This window comes from Tetrao urogallus (assembly GCF_951394365.1).
Source record: "Tetrao urogallus genome assembly, chromosome: 1".
Lineage (NCBI taxonomy): Eukaryota > Metazoa > Chordata > Aves > Galliformes > Phasianidae > Tetrao > Tetrao urogallus.
In genome coordinates, this window is record NC_136813.1 from 39,904,745 (window position 1) to 39,925,048 (window position 20,304).

General features: G+C 43.7%; 1 protein-coding gene across 1 annotated transcript in view; it reads left to right on the forward strand.

Annotated features, from left to right (window-relative positions):
- The window catches only part of PIBF1 (progesterone immunomodulatory binding factor 1), a gene marked incomplete at both ends in the record, with an annotated part of 161,532 nt that overhangs the window by 23,283 nt on the left and 117,945 nt on the right, over window positions 1–20,304 (forward strand). Inside the window, 3 exons of the mRNA XM_079547492.1 lie at window positions 1,856–1,989; window positions 3,976–4,084; window positions 5,078–5,259. Of these exons, the coding sequence (XP_079403618.1) occupies window positions 1,856–1,989; window positions 3,976–4,084; window positions 5,078–5,259 (425 nt within the window). The remainder of the gene's footprint in view (window positions 1–1,855; window positions 1,990–3,975; window positions 4,085–5,077; window positions 5,260–20,304) is intronic.

Below are 20,304 nucleotides of genomic sequence, written 5' to 3' on the forward strand. Positions count from 1 at the left end.
GATCTCCTATGATGGAGTGACCCGCCTGGATGGTGAGGGAATGGCTGTTGATGTGATCTGCCTTAACTTCAGCAAAGCCTCCCACAGTCTCTGCCTCCTGCAGTATTCTTCTGCAGAAGCTGCAGCCCATGGCTTGGACAGGTACCTCTTGGCTGCATAAGGAACTGGCTGGAGAGCTGAGCCCAGAGAGTGGTTATGAATGGAGTTAAATCTAGCTGGCGACCAGTCACGAGTTGTGTTCCCCAGGGGTTGGTGCTGGGGCCTGTCCTCTTCAATATCTTTATTGATGATCTAGGTGAGGACACTGAGTGCACCCTCAGTAAGTTTGCAGATGACGCCAAGTTTGCTGGAAGTGTAAATCTGCCTGGGGTAGGGAGGCCTGCAGAGGAATCTGGACAGGCTGGAGAGCTGGGTTGAAGCCAATGGGAAGAGGTTCAACACGACCAAATGCCGGGTCCTGCATTTTGGCCGCAGGAACCCCAGGCAACGCTACAGGCTTGAGGGTGAGTGGCTGGGAGACTGTGTAGAGGAAATGGACTTGGGGGTATTGATTGATGCTCGGCTGAACATGAGCCTTCAGTGTGCCCAGGTGGCCAAGAAGGCCAATGGCATCCTGGCTTGCATCAGAAATAAGAGTGGCCAGCAGGAACAGGGAAGTGATTGTTCCCCTGTACTCAGAGGCACTGGTGAGACAGCACCTTGAGTACAGTGTCCAGTTTTGGGCCCCTCACTGCAACAAAGACATTGAGGTCCTGGACTATATTCAGAGAAGGGCTTGTGAGGGGTCTGGAGCACAGGCCTTATGAGGAGCGGCTGAAGGAGCTGGGATTGTTCAGTCTGAAGAAGAGAGGCTCATGGGAGACCTCACTGCAGTCTGTAACTACCTGAAGGGAGGTTGTAGTGAGCTTGGGGTTGGCCTCTTCTCTTGTGTAACTAGTGATAGGGCTAGAGGGAATGGCTTCCAGCTGTGCCAGGGGAAATTTAGGCTGCACGTTAGGAAATACTGCTTGTCTGAAAGAGTGGTCAGGCACTGGAATGGGCTGCCCAAGGAGGTAGTGGAATCACCGACCCTGGAGGTGTTCAGCGACCGTTTGGACGTTGTGTTGAGGCACATGGTTTAGTGAGTGCTATTAGTGATAGGTGGATGGTTGGACTGGGTGATCCTGTGGGTCTTTTCCAACATTGGTGATTCTTTGATTCTATGATTCTAAAAGTACAGTGGGTAAGGAATCTCCATAATGGATAGCCAGCGTTTTAAAAGTTTTTTTTCTGTGTGTTCTCTTGGATCCAATTTTCTAGTTCCCATAACAGTGTCTTAAGATATCTGCAGGATTAAAAGGGGACAATGAATTACTGTAGGAGTGGAATAAGCACTTCTTTTTCCCCTTCTTTTTTTTTTTCGTTTTTTTTTCTTCCACCGTATCTATGATTGACAAACAAATATCAATTACCAGATTAAATTTGGGATTTGGCTGATTATTTTTTTTTCTGGAAGTTTCTGAATCATCAAATGTCTTTCTTCTTTTTCAAATAGACCAGCAAGTATCTTCACAAGCCTACTGGCTTTAAAATGTTGTAATAGTAGTATGACTTCTGTCCCATAAAATAGTGTACAACCTGTACTGTATTCGAAGGCTACTAGTGGGCTACAAAGGTGGGCTAGTGGACAAAAGCCTTAGGAATTGTTAGGAAAAAATACGTATATTAATCAACTATGCTAGATGTCCAAATACTTAGAAAAATGGAAATAGTACCATCTGAATATTTGTAAGTGGACTTCTCAACCTTCAGTCCATGAATGTTTTAAGTAATTATCAATGAAGCTGTGCTCATTTTAAAATGTCTTGCCTTCTAGAACTATGAAAACGAGAGGCGAAGTCGGTCAGAACTTGAGGTTAAATGCCAACGCTTAACACTGGAACTGGCTGATACCAAGCAGATGATTCAGCAAGGTGATTTCAGACAAGAGAACTATGATAAAGTGAAATGGTAGGTCTCTAAAATCTCTAGAAGTTTCCTACTAACATGCAAATATTAATAGAATACTCTAGTTTTGTCCGTCAGGATTGAAGTTCCATTTCATGATCTTTTTTTTGCTCATATGTACCTCATTTTTCTTCTATCCACTAACGGCCCAATTGTCTCTTGTAGAATAAAATGAAAAACGCTACAGAATCTGATGCATCAAATTAAAGTTTACATCTTCAATCTGAAAACTTACATTCTTCAATTTACTGTATTTTCAGAAAAGCCTGCCAGTTGCATTGCATGTAAAGACATGGGAGCTGTTGATATTAAACATGTTAAAACTAATATATTTTTTTTCAGAGTTTAAAAGCTATCATTTAATAGAAGGCCCAGTGCTTAACTGAAGTGTGATTGCACAGTAAATAGAGAGTAGAACCTTGGGAATTCACGTTTGAAAATTTAAATGTTAAGATTTCTGGTTGTTAACCATGTTGAAGGATTTTTATAGGTCAGATTCTAAAATTCTACTTGCCGGAGAATCTTAGTATAACTTTCAAGTGTCTCTCTTCGTTTAAAAAAAAATGAGTTCTTGCCTATGCTTTGAATGCCCACATCATAAGCAAAAGAGTGAAAATGAACTTCTTTATAAATATTCTCATAGACATGTAGTTCACAGTCCAGCTCCCAGATGGCTTTTTCAGTGTACTTACAAGAAATCTGGCCCTTGGTAGATTTGTTGGGAAATGGATTAAAAAGTGAGATTGGTGAATAGAAAACTCTGTCAGTTCCTTGTTCGTGTTGAATAAGGTCAAATACTGTTACTGAAACAAATGACTGTGCCACTAACCCATCTGAAAGAGAGTCTGTCTTATGGATAACTGTTCACAGCCATATATACTAAAATAACCTTGGAATCTACCTGGAAGCTTGTTGCAAATAGGATGGATTGATGCTATGGTTTGCTTCCTGTGTGCAACTGCATCTTATTAAGTGAATTGTAATAACTTGCTTGTGAAAGGACCCAGTGTTTAACAGTGTACATTTAAAATAAGTCTTGAGTTGAAAAAGGCATGAATGAACGTGCCAGACCTGTATTTGAGAGAGTAGGCTGTATTCATCTAGGTAGGCACAGACGAAGGGGAGGGGTAGAGCATTATTGGCATGCCTGCATCGGGATATTTGAGAGCATTGCAGGAGTTAATCATTTCCAGACTCATTTCTGCCTTTAAAAATTTTCTGTTAAATCTTCTGGTTCTTGTGTACTACAAGTTATCTTAGTTTTAAAACTATGCTACGTGTAATACAAAGCTGATGAGATTTTTTTTCCAAACTGCAGACTTATGCAGGCTCATTCATTCCATTGTTCTGACAGGATAAGATATAGTGGTGACATAAAGCTGCTTCTTTGTACATATGGAAATCACCGTTATTGAGGACACAGCATAAACTTTGCAAGTGTGTTGTATGAATTTTTAACGTGAGAAGAATAGTACAACTCCCGCTGGCATCAAGTGACTGTGTACAAGAGAAAGAAGAAGATGAAAACAATTCTACTCCGCTTTCTGTCTGATTAGGAAGATGTCTGAATAGGATGAAGACTAGGGTCTAATCAGACAAATGTCTTCATGCAAATTCAATGTCTATGAAAGATTCAAGAGAAATAGCGTTAAAAACTTGAGAAAACTAAAAGGTTGGGCAAGATTGTGTAAAACTCATTGCTAATTGGAGAACTGAACAATCCAAAGTTACACTAAAGAAGAATAATCAGAAGTGAATGAAATAATTTAGGATAGAAATTCAGAATTACTGTACTGTAATTAAGGATTATTGTTCAAATATATAAGAAAATTCTTTCCTATAATATGATTCAGTTGCAAGAGCTAGTAACTAAGAAAGATTATCATTAGTGGCGGAATTCATTGTTATGAACTGAAAGAAGTTAAAGAAATTAAGAATGAAGAAGATTCTTATTCATTACATCTTACACATTTTACCTTCTTTTCACAGTGAACGAGATGTATTTGAACATGAATTGTCAGAACTCAGAAGAAAATACGAAATACTGGAAATTTCACATAAAGCACAAGCTAAAGAAAGAAATGATTTATCAAAGGAGGTAAACATTAAACTTCCTATTTTTTGTCTTGTTTGTCACCTCATTTATTCAGCAGTCACAGTGGTTCAGTGATGGCTCCCTGTTGAGCGCTTCTGATTCAAAGGACTCAGACACATTTGCAATGTTTCCAAATCCGCTACCTTGATCTATTGGATTTTGATAGTTTATTCTAGTACAAGCTTCCGTTACTCAGTATCCATTATCGCTATTTCTGCATCTAGATTGTTTATAGGGAAGATTTCTTCACTAAACCTCCAGGATTAGTTTTTTATCTTAAGCTAGTTAGGAGTGGATCATCCAAAACTCTCTGCATTACTAATTTTTATTTTTATCTGAGGTAGATGTAACTTTACAATAGCTTTTCTGGAGTGAGAGAGTTTTTACTGAATCCCAAGAAATAAGTTATTTGATTTCTATTACAGTTGTCTAATTTTTGGATGGTTTAATGCAACTCAATGCATCTTCCATGTAAAAACGAGACCAGTTTTTAAGCTGGGTTTATGTATAGAAATCTTCCCAGGAAACACCAAGAGAGAGTACAATTTTGTTTACACAGCAGGTATTCCAGAGGAGGAGAAATTTTGAGAGTGTTGTAGCCGGTATGAGGCTACAACACTCTCAAAATTATACTGTGGATTCACATCAAAATTATATACTGTGGATTCACATCAAGACTCAAATTCAGTATCTGTAATTTCTGATTTAGTACTATCACTGCTTAGTTACCTCACGGTTAGTAGATACTCAGGAATATTAAAGGACACTTCACATCTTTTCAGGGGACAACTATGAGAAATCAATCATGAAAATTCATAAAATTGAAGTCTTTTTTTCAACACAGGGTTACAACTTACATTAACTGTAATTATAAGTATAGTTTTTTTCAGTTCAATTGATTTACGAAAGAGAATTAAAATGAAAATGTATGTATATGTATATTGGTTAAATATTTATCTTTAAGTTCATGGTGACAGAGTTATTTTTAATTTATAGCTGGCAACCATACAACAATCCCTCAACCTCTTGCAAAAAGATAAAGATTACCTTAATCGCCAGAACATGGAGCTTAGTGTTCGCCGTGCACATGAAGAAGATCGTCTTGAAAGGCTTCAGATTCAGTTGGAGGATGCCAAAAAAGCTAGAGAAGAAATGTATGAAAAATATATTGCATCCAGGTAAGTTCTGTGTTCAGTTCTATCAGTAGTCAAATATGTTCAACTGTTTTGCCTTGTTTCTCGCACAAACCCTGTTAAAATTTTTCAGCTTCCAGAAGTTGTGTATTGGTTCCATATTTGTGTAACTGGAAAAAGAACTTTTCTTGGTTTATCAACTATTTATTTCTTAAAAAATTGATATGAGACTCCATAGCACTGAAAATATCTGTATTCTTCTGTATAGATAAAGATTTACTAAGGTAACTTTAATTGCAAAATAGAGAAAAGTGATTCTAAGTGCCTGTGTTGCAGCTCTTTTTTTGCCCAAATGAATCTTACTAAAACTAGTAAATGAAAGATAATGAAAGAAAAAACTAGTATACGAAAGATAATCTAATTTGGAGAATAAAATATTTTCACAAACAAGTAAAATTGGAAGTGGTATGTTTCGTATCAGCTCTGTGTCATTCATATCTCAAGTTTGAAGGCAGATAATCTAACAGTAGACTTGAGAAACAAATTGGTCATTGTGTGCTAGCCACAATGGTAAACAGTGTCAAACTTTTGTGTTATTTCAATTGCTGTGGGTCTGTGTATACAATGTCAAATAGAAAATTCTACATTATTTAGCAATGTCTTGCTTCATGTATAGTGCTATACAACAGAATTTCTAATCATACTAAGTTTTTTCTTACGCAGAATTCATGGTTATTAAATTTACATAATTTCCTTACGTACAGATGATAAATAACACTTCCAAATTTACCCCCAAATGACATTAGATATTTGCCTATATGTACTTTGTTAATAGTCAGCAATATCCTTAGAACATCAAAAAATATCACAGAATATACAGAATCATAGAATCACAAGGTTGGAGAGGACTTACAAAATCATTTTGTCCAACTGTCCTCCTCCTCCTGTATCAACATTACTACCCACTAAGCTACTAAACCATATCTCGTAGCACCTCATCCAGATGCCTGCTGAATAGTGCCAGGGACAGTGACTCCACCAATTCCCTGGGCAGGCTATTCCAGCGCTTGACCACTCTTTCAGAGAACAAGTTTTCTCTTACATCTAATCTAAATCTCCCATGGCACAACTTGTCGCCTTTTCCTCGGGTCCTGTTTGTTGTCCTGAGAGAAGAGGCCAAATCCCTCCTCATCGCAACCTCCCTTCAGGCAGTTACAGAGTGTGATGAGGTCTCCCCTGAGCCTCCTCTTCTCCAGACTCAACAATCCCAGCTCCTGTAGCCGTTCGCCAGTAAGACCTGCGCTCCAGACCTCTCCCAGTTTTGTTGCCCTTCTCTGGAAACGTTCCAGGGCCTTGATGTCTTTCTTGCGCTGAGGGGCTCAAAACTGAACATAGCACTGAAGGTGCGGCCTCACCAGTGCTGAGTACAGGGGGATGATCACCTCCCTGCTCCTGCTGGCCACACTGTTTCTGATGCAGGCCAGAATGGCATTGGCCTTCTTGGCCACCAGGGCTGGATCATGTTCAGCCGAGCATCAACCAACACCCCCAGGTCCCTTTCCTCTTCACAGGCATCCAGCCACTCAGCCCCAAGCCTAATAGCGCTGCCTGGGGTTGTTGTGGCCAAATTGCAGGACCCGGCACTTGGCCTTGTTGAACCTCATCCCATTGACCTCAGCCCAGCGATTCAGCTTATCCAGATACCTCTGAAGGGCCTCCCTACCCTCAGGCAGATCAACACTACCTCCCAGCTTGGTGTTATCTGCAAACGTACCGAGGGTACACTTGATCCCCTCATCAATAAAGACAAGATGGGCCCCAGTACAGACCCCTGGGGGACACCACTTGTAACAAACGGGTCACCAGCTGGACTTAACTCCATTAACTGCTACCCTCTGGGCATGGCCCTCTAGGCAGTTCCTTACCCAAAGAAGGGTATACCTGTTCAGGCCACAGGCAGCCAGTTTCCCCAAGAGAATACTGTGAGAGACCGTGTCAAAGGCTTTGCTGAAGTCTAGGTAGACTACATCAACAGCCTTTCCCTCATCTACCAGTCTGTTCACCCAGTTGTAGATGGAGATGAGGTTGCTCAAGCATGACCTGCCTTTCATGAACCTGTGCTGGCTGGGCCTGATCGCCTGGACACTACGCACGTGCTGTGTGATCTCACCCAAGGTGATTTGCTCCATAACTTTCCCTGGTACCGAGGTTAGACTGACAAGCTTGTAGTTCCCCAGATCCTCATTATGACCCTTCCTGTAGATGGGAGTCACATTGGCAAGCCTCCAATCCACTGAGACCTCTCCAGACAACCAGGAGTGCTGATAGATGGTGGAAAGGGGCTCAACAATCACCCCTGCCAGCTCCCTCAGCACCTGAGGGTGGAGCCTGTCTGGTCCCATGGACTTGTGACAGTCCAGATGGAGGAGGAGTTTTCTAACTGTCTCCACCTGAATCGCCAGGGGCATATTCTGCAAATAAGGTGCCCTGAGGATAACTGATGTGAGTCTCAAAGGCAGATGTAAAGAAAGTGTTGAGTGCCTCAGCCTTTTCCTTGTCCACAGTGGTCACATTTGCTGCTGCATCTAGTAAGGAATGGAAATTCTCCTTGGTTCTTCTCTTTCTGTTAATATATTTATAAAAGGATTTGTTGTTCTCTTTCTCTGCAGTGGCCAATCTGAGTTCAAGCTGGGCTTTTGCCTAATTTCCTGCATACCATCACAACTTTTTTGTAGTCTCCCCAAGTAGCCTGTTCCTTCTTTCAGAGACTGGGATTCTCGGAGATGTATTTTTCTCAGTCACAACAATAGTTCCCAGCTCATCCACACCAGTCTTCTTCCCCTATGGCTTGCCTTACAGCACTCAGGGACAGCCTGTTCTTGTGCCTTTAAGATTTCCATCTTGAGGAGCATCCAAGGACCCCTTTACCTTTAAGGAGCGACTCCCAAGGGACCCCTGCAACAAGTATCCTGAACAGGGCAAAATCCACCCTCTAGAAGTTCAAGATAGCAGTTCTGCCAGTCATCCTTCTGCCATCTCGAAGAATAGCAACCTTTTTAATTTCATGGTCGCTCTGCCCAAGACAGTCCTGTCTCGCTCCAATTTATAGGAGGGAGATGAGGTTCTTTTAATATCTGTATACCCGACGTGAGATTAAGAAACAACGGTTCATATGTTGTTCCATCCAGTTTATTACCAAACCTAATCAGGAAGACGGGGAAGGGAAGGAGGGCGATAGAAAAGATGGAAGAGGAGCAGGAGTTGCGTAAAGCGGGGATAGTCACCAGCAGGATCCAGCAGCGGTCCCGTTGCACGGCGTTTGAAGGTCCCAGACAGACGCAGCAGGGGGACGGGGAGTAGCAGTGTGGCCGGCCTTGGGCAGCGGGCAGGTAGACGAGGAAGTCGAGGAGCCAATACTTGAAGCTGCAGCAGCAGCGCTCAGGCAGCAGGCACAGGAGAGTTCGACAGCATGCAGGAGTCACCTCACGAGGAATCTGATCATCAGGAATCCCTCTTCTTCTTCAGGAGGAATCTGTTGCCAGAAAACCTCTGTTCTTCTTCATGAGGAATCTGCTGCCAGAAATTCTCCGTTCTTCATGAGGAATCTGTTGTCAGAAACCTATCCTCATGATTTTCAGTTCCTCTTTTATCCTCCTTGTTCTCCTGCCTACGTGACAAGGATGGGCCTTGAGCAAGAGTCATTGAGTACCCCCTGAGATGGCCATCATTCTGAGATAGGTCCACACAAAGGAGCATTTCTCAGCTATTTAGCTGCAGTTCATCTTGCTCTCGTTGCCCCTGGCCTTGTCCATCTGTGTCCCCCAAAGGATCTCACAACCTTTGCCCAGGACTTGCCTGGACTTGTTCATGTGTGTCCTTCAGACAAAGGATTTTACAATCCTTGCTCGGGACTTGAACAAGTCCATCTGTGTCCCCAGCAAGCTTTGAGACACAGACGTTAACAGAGTAATATCTTACACCACCCCGTGACTCAAAGGTTGCTTTAAAATGGGACACAGATGATCCACGATGGTGAGAAAAGGATAGCAAGCATAAAGGTAAAGGAGGGAAGGGGGCAAGGAATCAAATATATAATATAATCATTACAAAAGATTTCTCAGGCTGGGCCCTGATGTGCTCGACTTCCCCATCAGTAGAGGAGGTTACAAACTACATAGGTGATACAACACATCTTATAAAACACGGAACCATACAATTAACAAACATAAGAGTTGCAACAGCACACAATATCAACTTTCCACAGACACCACTCAGTGGTACCTCAGGAGTGCTGACACGAATGTTACATGATGAATAAAAAGTAGAAAGTGAAAAGAGACAACCATACATTTGGCAATAACCAATAACAAATAAATATAACAAATAGAGATACAACATTACCACCCACAACAACACAAAACATAGTACTTTTGCAACCAAAATACAAAATGTAATCAAGAGGTATATTCAGTATTCTAACATGATCAAATTTTCAATATTTTTGTCATAAAACATTAGAGTCCTTTCTGTGTTCAGTCAAGGTCCATAGGAGTATTCTGAAAAAATAAAAGGAGACACCGACTTGCCCTTTTTTCGGGGGGGCTTTGTTAATATGGTTAAAAAATGAGGGAACAATCCAGCAAGTGTTAATTTTATATTCCTTTTTTGCGGTGTCCTTGGCCTTCCAAGGATATTTGTTAAGGTATCCCATTAAGGTTAGGGAAACCAGCCTCAGGGTAGCTGAGCCAATCGACACAGGCTGGCCTGGGAGATCAGTGTTTCCCTTTGTTGTGAGCTTCCTAATGCATCCACCCTTCACCGCCCCGGTCACTTGAGAGAGGTGAAGGAATTAGTTTCCCAGTGGTTCTGGTAGCTCTGCAGGTGTCACGGGGGGGCACTGGGAACTGGTTTTTTACTTTCCTCAAGTCTAGTCAGCCATCCAGTAACAAGCATCTCAAGCCTATCTGTTGTCAATCCATCCATCAAATTTTGTGGAATACCCTTTTTCCAGCCCAGAGTCCAAAGTCCATTACGTTTATGATCAACGCTCCGTCTACTTGTTTTTATTGGAGACAAACCCTTTTCAGTTCCATTAAGTTTTGGGCTAGGTAGCCTGGGGGCAAGACTGGCTGCTGCAAGCCTCACACCTCTTGGCTCAGATTTACTGGGGAAAGAAACCACCGGCCCATATTTTCTTCCATAGTTAATTAACTCTTCGGCTACCTCCCCCTACGTCCATACTTTGCATCCTGACTGCAGATGGTTGGTGGTTACAGTTTCTTCTAACACTGCCGGTGTTCTTTCTCCCTGTGACATAGCTTGTATCCTTGCTTGTAATTGTATGCCTGCGGGTTTTAGTGATTCCGGAAGCCCTCTAATTAAAGGGGTCATTCTCTCAGGATCAACAGGCATCATCATGGGCGATCCATGATGCGGCTGCAGCTTTCTATCATACATCAATTGGAGACAAGCAGCCTTTTGAACGCTTTCTACTAATTGGTCAGTTGTTCCAGTAATGGCAAGAGGGTCTCCCCTTTCTAAAGGGTTGAGACCACCTGCCCAATAGGCAGCCCTCTGTGTTAATGACCAGGGAGCACGATTGTTTCCAGTAGTTAAAAATACTCCTGGTCCCCAGTAACCTTCTGCTTCCTTTTCTGTTAACCGAATCTAACCGAACACCAGTGAGACTCACCCTCCATACATATTCTGTTTCTGATTCCTTTGGAGAGCGGCTAAAGTCCCTTTTCAGTTTTGCAGGCTCGGTGGCCGAGAAGGGAATTTCCCTAACGTTCATTTGAGGATCTAGATCCTCGCTGTTATCGAAGGTATATTCTGTTTTTATCAAGGGACGCAATGGAGCTATTGGGATTTCTAATTTGTCTAGTCTTTCCTTTATTTCTTGTAGTTCCTCCTGAGGAAAAGTTTTTTCTTGAGGCAAACTATGGGTGACAGTATCATTAGTATCTTTACGTGTTAACAGTTCTTTGAAAGCCATCTGCAGCAAGGCCGAATTATGTTTCTCTCTTTCTAATTGTTCCTTGATTTGATTCTGCAGAGTTTTTACCAATTCTTGTGTAACTCTCACCAATTCCTGTAGTGCTTCTATGGTTTGGAGTTCTGCCGAATGCTTTTCATTTCGGAACTCCACGGCAGCTTTTAAAGCAGCCCTGAGTACGGCACAAATAAACGACTTTCCAGCTCGTGTACGAGCCTCATTCTGTAAGACACTAATACGGTCTGAAACACTCTGCAAATTATGCCAATTTTGGTGTGCCCAGTCCACCCCTGATAAAGAGGGACGAGCACCATGCTTTTCTAAAAGGTCAAATAACACATCTTCACTTTTCATACTGGCAATGCTGTTACTCATTTCTTAATACAATGAAAGATCTACACTAAGGGAGGAGGAGGTACACGTATTCAAAAGCTCGGTTACTCCTTACCGCTCCTCCCAGGGAGATATACCACACCTAAACAAATGCAAATGTTCCAATCACTCCTCCCTTCTGTTGAGGGGAGCACAAAAAGATAAGAGGCTAAAAAAAACTGTAAACACTTTCTAGGTTCCAAGAGTAAATAAAACTTCTTGGAGAGGCACACACGTTTTAAGTCACAAAATATCACTTCAAGTTTCACACTTCAGTCACCAAATAACCAGAGAAGTCTTCACGAGGAGGCAAACACGTATTAATCAAAATGCAAATAGTCAAAATATGTCCCCGAGAGGTACACACATAAAAGGTAACGTTTGAGAATATGGAGCGGTCTTCCTGGAGAAGGACTCACGTCTAAATTTTCAAAACTATCGCTCCTTGCAACTCCAGGAGGTGCACACAGAAAAAAAACTTTCAAATTATATCTGGAAGGACAACACTCTCACAGCGGGTATCCTGCCTACTACGCCAATAAAAATGTCTTGCTCCAATTTATAGGAGGGAGATGAGGTTCTTTGCCCAGGACTTGCCTGGACTTGTTCATGTGTGTCCTTCAGACAAAGGATTTTACAATCCTTGCTTGGGACTTGAACAAGTCCATCTGTGTCCCCAGCAAGCTTTGAGACACAGAAGTTGACAGAGTAATATCTTACAAGTCCCCAACCTTCACAGCTCCCATCAGTCCTTCTCTGTTAGTAAAGAACAGGTCTAGCAGGGCACCACCCCTGATAGGCTCTCATACCAGCTGTGTAAGGAAGCTATCTGCCACACACTCTAGAAACGTTTTGGACTGCTTCCTCTGCACTTTATTATATTTCTAACATATATCAGTGAAGTTGAAGTCTCCCATGAGATTGAGTTCTGGGGTTGTTCAGCTTCGGCAAGCTGCCCATAGAATGCCTCGTCCTTCTCTTAATCCTCATTAGGTGGTCTATAACAGACCCCCACCAAGATGTCGCCCTACAGGCCTTCCCCCTGTTCTATATCCATGGACACTCAACTTTATCATTCCCAACCCCAAGCTCTTCAACATCAAAACACTCTTTAATATAAAATGGCCACGCCACCACCCTTCCTTCTTTGTCTGTCCCTTCTGGAGAGCTTTTAACCATACATCACAGTCATGAGAGTGGTCCCACCGTGTTTCAGTAATAGCAACGAGATCATAATTAGCCTGCTGCACAATTGTTTCCAGCTCCTCCTGCTTGTTGCCCATGCTGTGTGCATTGGTGTGGATGCACTTCAGCTGAGACATCTGCCTCACCTCCAGATCCAGTATTGTTTCTTTAGGTTCATCTCTGGTGAGCCCTGTTTTGTCTTTTCCCCCATCTTAGCTAATTTAAAGCTCTCTTGATAAGCCCTGCTAGCTGCTGACTAGAATTTGTTTATCCCTTTGAGACAGGTGAGTTCCATCCATGGACAACAGGCCAGGGGCTGAGTAAACTGCCCGATGATAAATGAAAAACAAAGTTCCTGCCTCGATACCAGCCTCTAAGCCAACTATTCATTACTTCTGTTTTCATTATTTTATCATTCTACTCCTCCCTCAAGATCCAGGGCCTCAAATCTGTTATGGAGGGGCACCTGGGAAAGCGAGATAGGGAGTAAGAGGGGAGAGGGGGGTTGCTGCTGATGCCAAACTGGGACTTGCTTCCAACCCTCCTTGTCTTTTTGGTCCCCTACCTCAGCGCAACAGGACAGGGGTTCCACTGCACTGTGGGGGGCATCCTCCCAGCGCCCTTCCCTCTGGCACACTAGGGAGTTACTCCACCAATCAATCTCCTGCTCACATGCCCTGAAGCTCCTTAGTCTCTCCACCTCCTCCTTGAGCTCAGCCACCACTGTGAGCTGACCTTCCACCTGAGCACAGTCTCCCCGCTGCCCTTCCCCGGCATCAGCGAACCCACTGCAACCAGAGGCCCGAACAGACACATCTCTGAGCAGGCCCTCCGTCTGGGTTGGCACATCTCTTTGTCTCTTTTGAGCGAGCTATCTGTCTAGTGGAGACCATGCTAAATTTGTTTTCTTGCAGACTGCCAATAGGTGAGCTGGTTTCCTGAGCGAGTTCGCACAGAACTGGGCCAGCTCTGAAGCAGGTGACTTCAACCAACCTGTGTTTGCCCTGTGTGGTTTAAGCTGAGACTGCTTATAACCTGGAGGCCTAATCAAGATCAAGGGTGGGCAGTGCAGCTCCACCCACACTACCTCTCTGCAGAATGACAAACACCAGTTGATTAAATGAACATCCTCTTGAGCTTAAGAGAATTAAGCCAGTTCAGCTTTCCTTCAGTTGCATCCTTTTGTTTGAACCGCAAGGTGTAACTGCAAATTTGTATAAATCTATAAATCTTGTGTCCTTGTAAAACTTAAAACTTACTTGATGTGTTCTTAATGTGATTCTCCTGTAACTACTAAAAAACATTGTTTTCTAAATGGGCATTTAAGAGCACTGTACTGCAATTATCAGCTATAGCGCGACTTTAAAGTCTTGCCACAGGAGGAAAAGTCTTAATTTCTTCACCTATAGAAATAGTAAGTAGCTATGGTAACAGCAAGTAGTAATACTAATAGCAAGTCATTGTCATCCAAGTACCAAGAAAATAATGCTAGTTGATTCTGTATGAGTTGTGTTTTGAGATTCTGGCCTCTACCATTCATTTATTTTGTATGTACTTAAATGTACAGTGCATGAAGAAATGAAAAAAATTGCTAGCGGGGACCTTACATTCCAGTATAATGTGTTTTTTGGGATCATTAACTATTTCAGTGTATCAAAGACCTTCACAAAATACCTTGCTAAAGAGTGGTACTCTCGAGGAAGGAAGGGAGAAATATTTACTTTTACTTTGAAAAGTCAACAAAAATTCTGTGTTTTATTAAAAAGCTGTCATGGTTCTATGTTTTTTTTGTTTTTGGGTTTCAGTATTCCACATCAAAACATCATGTAGTGTACGGGGCATTAAAGTGTCACTGCCCCAATTCCAGGTACCTATCCCTGTACATTACAGCAGTCATGGGATCTGGCCCTTCCGGGTGGGGGGGCGCTCTCTTGCTGCCTTGCAGTGGGTGCTGGAGGGTGCTTTCCTAGCTGTTCCAAGCTTTTCAGGCTTGACTTGGTCCCGGGAACTCTCTCTCTCTCGTCTTGTCTGATTTATTAATCTCAATTTCAATTAAATTGTATATATTGTGTTATCTTGTATTCCGATATTATAGTAAAATAAGTTTTCCTTCATAGATTGTTGCCGCTGCTCTTTTCCTCCCTTCCCTCCTTCCCATTTTTTGTGGGACTGGGGTGGGGGAGGAGGGCAGAGGCCTGTCGCCCCTGTCACGAACATAGCTTGATCTAGTCAACTCCGTGACAGATTTTTGGCGCCCAACGTGGGGCTCGCTGCTTTTTAGCTTTTAGAACGAATCTCTTTTTCTCTCTGCTCTTAGAGAGCTTCATTAGGGAGCATTATCAGTAGTTCAGGTTTCTGTGCTGGAAAACCTGACCTTGAAAGATTAGGTGTACTGCCAGTGTTCTGGGATATTTGTAAACTTTGAGCACTACTTCGTCTGGGTAGTGCCTTTTTTTTTTCTTTTTTTTTCCCTCCTCTTGTTAGCTTCAATTCATTAACCCCTTTTTAGCAAGCACCAGCGATGAACCCACTCGTTATCGTGGGGGTGCTGGGTAAAGTATTAAAAGCAATGGTGTTACTCACAACCTACTGGCCAATAATCCATCTCACACTTGTGTGTTGTGGAATTGCATTCATATATAACTACCTAATGGCACTGATGGAGACACCTATATTTTACCTATATGCAATGTGGTATGATTTGAATTTTGACATTTACATCCCAGAAGGAATGGCTAATTTCACTAACAGCTACATCCCAAATGGAATAGCTAATTTTACAAACAACACGATGTTCAGACCTGTTTCTTCTCAGTTTATCAAACGTTTTTCAAATCTTGAATTAATACTCATGTTGGTGTGCGTGTCGTTAATTTTCCTGAATGTACTCCAACGCATTCGTAATAAGGAGTCTCCTCCAAAACCAGAGAATGATGACTGGCAGGGAATATGGAGAGGTTTAGGAAAGGTCTTAGAAGCATGGGGACCCGCAGTGTCATGGGATTTTACTCTTGAACACTTGTGGGATCCTGAGAAACTAAGCCAGTATTTGAGTCAGGGACGATGCGGCTTACATAAATCTAAGGAGGTACAACTTATTTGGGGTTTGGCTTGTGCTTACCGTGCCCTATATAATACCATTCTGGAGAGAGAGAGTTTCCGAGCTGAGGTTCAAGCCAAAGGGGAAAATCCCCAAGTCAAATCTAATCAATCAAAGGAGACACCAGTAACAATACCAGTTGCTCCTGTGGAGGGCAAGAAATGGAAACGAGTGTCTTCACGTCTTGAACAAAAAAGAGAAGAGGAGGAGGTGGAGGAAGATCGGGGCAAGGGGCCCTCCTCAGAACCACCACCATTGCGAAAGGCAAAAGGAAAAACTAGGAAACATGCAGAAGAGAGTGATGAGGAGGAAATCTCTATTACTACTCGCCAGCCTCTAAAGATGACTGAAATCCAAGGTTCAAGAAAGGAGTTTACACGGCACCCAAATGAAACTCTTGTTTCCTGGTTGGTTTGCTGTTGGGACAGTGGGGCCCATAGCTTGTCTCTGGATGGTAATGAAGCTCGCCAGCTAGGTGCCATTGCCAGAGATCCAGCTATTGATAGAGGAATTAGTCGATGTTCGGATGAGGCTGCCTCCCTCTGGGAGCGAGTGTTAATAGCCGTGAAGGAAAAGTATCCCTTCAAAAATGGCTTGAAGATTGCGATGAAAAAATGGGATACAGTTGAAAAGGGTATCCAGTATTTGAGGGAAATAGGAGTGGTGGAAATGTTGTATGACCCTAACTTTGTTCCTAACCACCCACACCAAGACCGCAACCCTGAAAAAGTGAGGACGACACCTGAGGTATGGCAGAAAATCGTGACAACAGCACCGGACAAATATGCCGCTACACTAATGTCAGCGTGTGACAGATACAACGAACAACAGAGAACGGACTTAGTTTATGAATTAATTCTTACGCTCCAAAACTACGAACAATTGCTGTCCTCAGTTCATGCTGCCATTGCTGCTATATCAAAAGTGACGGAGCAAGTGTCTCAACTGATCAACCATGACAAACCTGTAGCAGTATCACAGATGCTTGATGAAGATCAGGATAATCAAAAGAGTCTGATGAAGGAGATGAAGGAGATGAAGGAGATGATGCGAGCCCACCTAACTAAAGACGATGAACCTTCCTTCTCACGTGCACCATCAAAAATCTCAGCTGTTAGAGGCAGATGCTCTCCGGCTCAAGTAAGGGATAATACACCGCGAATTGCCTTATGGTATTACCTAAGTGACCATGCAGAAGACATGAGGAAGTGGCACTGTGAACCTACTGCTGTACTATGAGCACGGGTGAGAGAATTACAAAGCAGATCAACCACCAGTGCAGTTGCTCCAGTTACCACAGGTAATGAATAAAGGAGCCCTGCCCTCAGTCAGGGGGGGAAAGGGATAATAGAGTATATTGGACTGTGTGGATTCGATGGCCTGGCACATCAGAACCACTGAAATACAAGGCCCTGGTGGACACTGGTGCATAGTGCACTCTGATGCCCTGAGTCATGAAGGGACAGAATCAATCCATATTTCTGGAGTGATCGGGGGCTCGCAAGAATTGACTGTATTGGAGGCTGAGATAAGCCTCACTGGTAAGGACTGGCAAAAACATCCTATTGTAACGGGCCCAGGGGCTCCATGTATACTTGGTATTGATTATCTCAGAAAGGGGCATTTCAAGGATCCTAAGGGGTATCGATGGGCCTTTGGAATAGCTGCTGTAGACACAGAAGGTGTTAAGCAGTTGTCTGTTTTGCCTGGCCTATCAGAAGATCAATCTGTTGTGGGGTTGCTACGAGTGGAAGAGCAACAGGTGCTGATTGCTACAAAAACGGTGCACAGACCGCAGTACCGCACTAACAGCGATTCCTTGCTCCCCATTCATAAGTTGATTCGTCAACTAGAGAGTCAGGGAGTGATCAGCAAAACTCACTCGCCTTTTAACAGCCCCATATGGCCAGTGCGTAAAGCCAGTGGAGAATGGAGGCTGACGGTGGACTACCGTGGCCTGAATGAAGTCACACCCCCACTGAGTGCTGCTGTGCCGGACATGTTAGAACTCCAGTATGAACATGAGTCAAAAGCGGCCAAATGGTATGCCACCATTGACATTGCTAATGCCTTCTTTTCCATTCCTTTGGCCAAAGAATGTAAGCCACAGTTTGCTTTCACATGGAGGGGCTTTCAGTATACCTGGAACCGTCTGCCCCAGGGGTGGAAACACAGCCCGACCATTTGCCATGGGTTGATCCAAACTGTATTGGAACAGGGCAGTGCTCCTGAGCACCTGCACTACATTGATGACATCACTGTGTGGGGCGATACAGCAGAAGAAGTCTTTACAAAACGAGAGCGAATAATCCAAATTCTTCTGAGCGCTGGTTTTGCTATTAAGCGAAGCAAAGTGAAAGGACCTGCCCAGGAGATTCAGTTCCTAGGCATAAGGTGGCAAGATGGCCGTCGTCACATCCCGACAGATGTGATCGACAAAATCACTGCTATGTCTCCACCCACTAGCAAAAGAGAGGCACAATCTTTTCTGGGTGCAGTGGGCTTTTGGAGAATGCATGTTCCAAACTACAGCCTCATTGTAAGCCCCCTTTATTATGTGACGTGAATGAGAAATGAGTTTACATGGGGCCCTGAGCAGCAGCAGGCTTTTGAACAGATTAAACAGGAGATAGCCCGTGCCGTGGCCCTAGGGCCAGTACGGACGGGACAGGGTATAAAGAACATCCTCTATACTGCTGCTGGAGAGAACGGTCCCACTTGGAGTTTGTGGCAAAGAGCCTCAGGAGAGACCCGAGGCCAACCACTGGGATTCTGGAGTCGAGCCTACAGGGGGTCAGAAGAGGGCTACACTCCAACTGAGAAGGAGATCTTAGCCGCTTATGAGGGGGTTTGGGCTGCTTCTGAAGTAGTCGGTACTGAAACACAGCTTCTTCTGGCACCTCGACTGCCAGTGCTGAACTGGATGTTCAAGGGAAAGGTTCCCTCCACCCATCATGCTACTGATGCCACTTGGAGTAAGTGGATTGCACTGATTACACAACGAGCATGGATGGAGAACCTCAGCCGTCCAGGAATCCTAGAGGTCATCATGGACTGGCCTGAAGGTAAAAAGTTTGAAACACCATCAGGAGAAGATGTATCGCGTGCTAAAGAAGCCCCACCATACAATGAACTACAATACATACAATACATACAATGAAATACAATGAGAGAATGAAAAGAAATATGCCCTGTTCACAGATGGATTGTGTCGTATTGTGGGAAAGCATCGCAGATGGAAATGTGCTGTGTGGAGCCCCACACGACAAGTTGCAGAGGCCACCGAAGGGAAAGGAGAATCAAGCCAATTTGCAGAGGTAAAGGCCGTCCAACTGGCCTTAGATGTTGCTGAACGGGAGAGGTGGCCAATGCTCTATCTTTACACTGACTCATGGATGGTAGCAAATGCCTTATGGGGGTGGTTACAGCAGTGGGAGCAAAATAACTGGCAAAGAAGGGGTAAACCTATTTGGGCCGCTGAACTGTGGGGAGACATTGCTGCCCGAACAAAGAATATGGTTGTAAAGGTGCGCCATGTAGATGCTCATGTGCCCAAGAGTCGGGCTACTGAAGAACAGCAAAACAACCATCAGGTAGATCGAGCTGCCAGAATTGAAGTGGCTCAAATAGACCTGGACTGGCAGAACACGGGTGAATTATTTCTGGCTCGGTGGGCCCGTGAGACCTCAGGTCATCAAGGGAGAGATGCAACATACAAATGGGCTAGAGACCGAGGGGTGGACGTAACTATGGATGCCATTGCACAGGTTATACACAACTGTGAAACATGTGCCATCATCAAACAAGCCAAGAGGATGAAACCTCTGTGGGAGGAAAGGCAATGGCAAAAGTACAAATATGGGGAGGCATGGCAGGTTGATTATATCACCTTGCCACGATCTCACAATGGTAAGCGTTATGTGCTCACCATGGTGGAGGCAACAACCGGGTGGCTTGAAACATATGCAGTACCCCATGCTACCACCCGAAACACCGTACTGGGTCTTGAGAAACAAGTCCTGTGGTGACATGGCACCCCAGAAAGAATTGAGTCAGATAATGGGACTCATTTTAAAAATTCTCTTGTAAATACTTGGGCCAAAGATCATGGCATTGAGTGGATTTATCATATTCCCTATCATGCACCAGCCTCTGGTAAAATTGAACGATACAATGGATTGTTAAAAACGATGCTAAAAGCACTGGGTGGCGGAACATTTAAGCACTGGGAGAAGCATTTGGCAGAAGCCACCTGGTTAGTCAATACCAGAGGATCTATCAATCGTGATGGTCCTATCCAGTCCAGTTCCCTACATACCGTAGAGGGAGATAAAGTCCCCGTTGTACATGTAAAGAACATGTTAGGAAAGGCAGTTTGGGTCTTTCCAGCTTCTGGAAAGGGCAAACCTCTCCGTGGTACAGTTTTTGCCCAGGGACC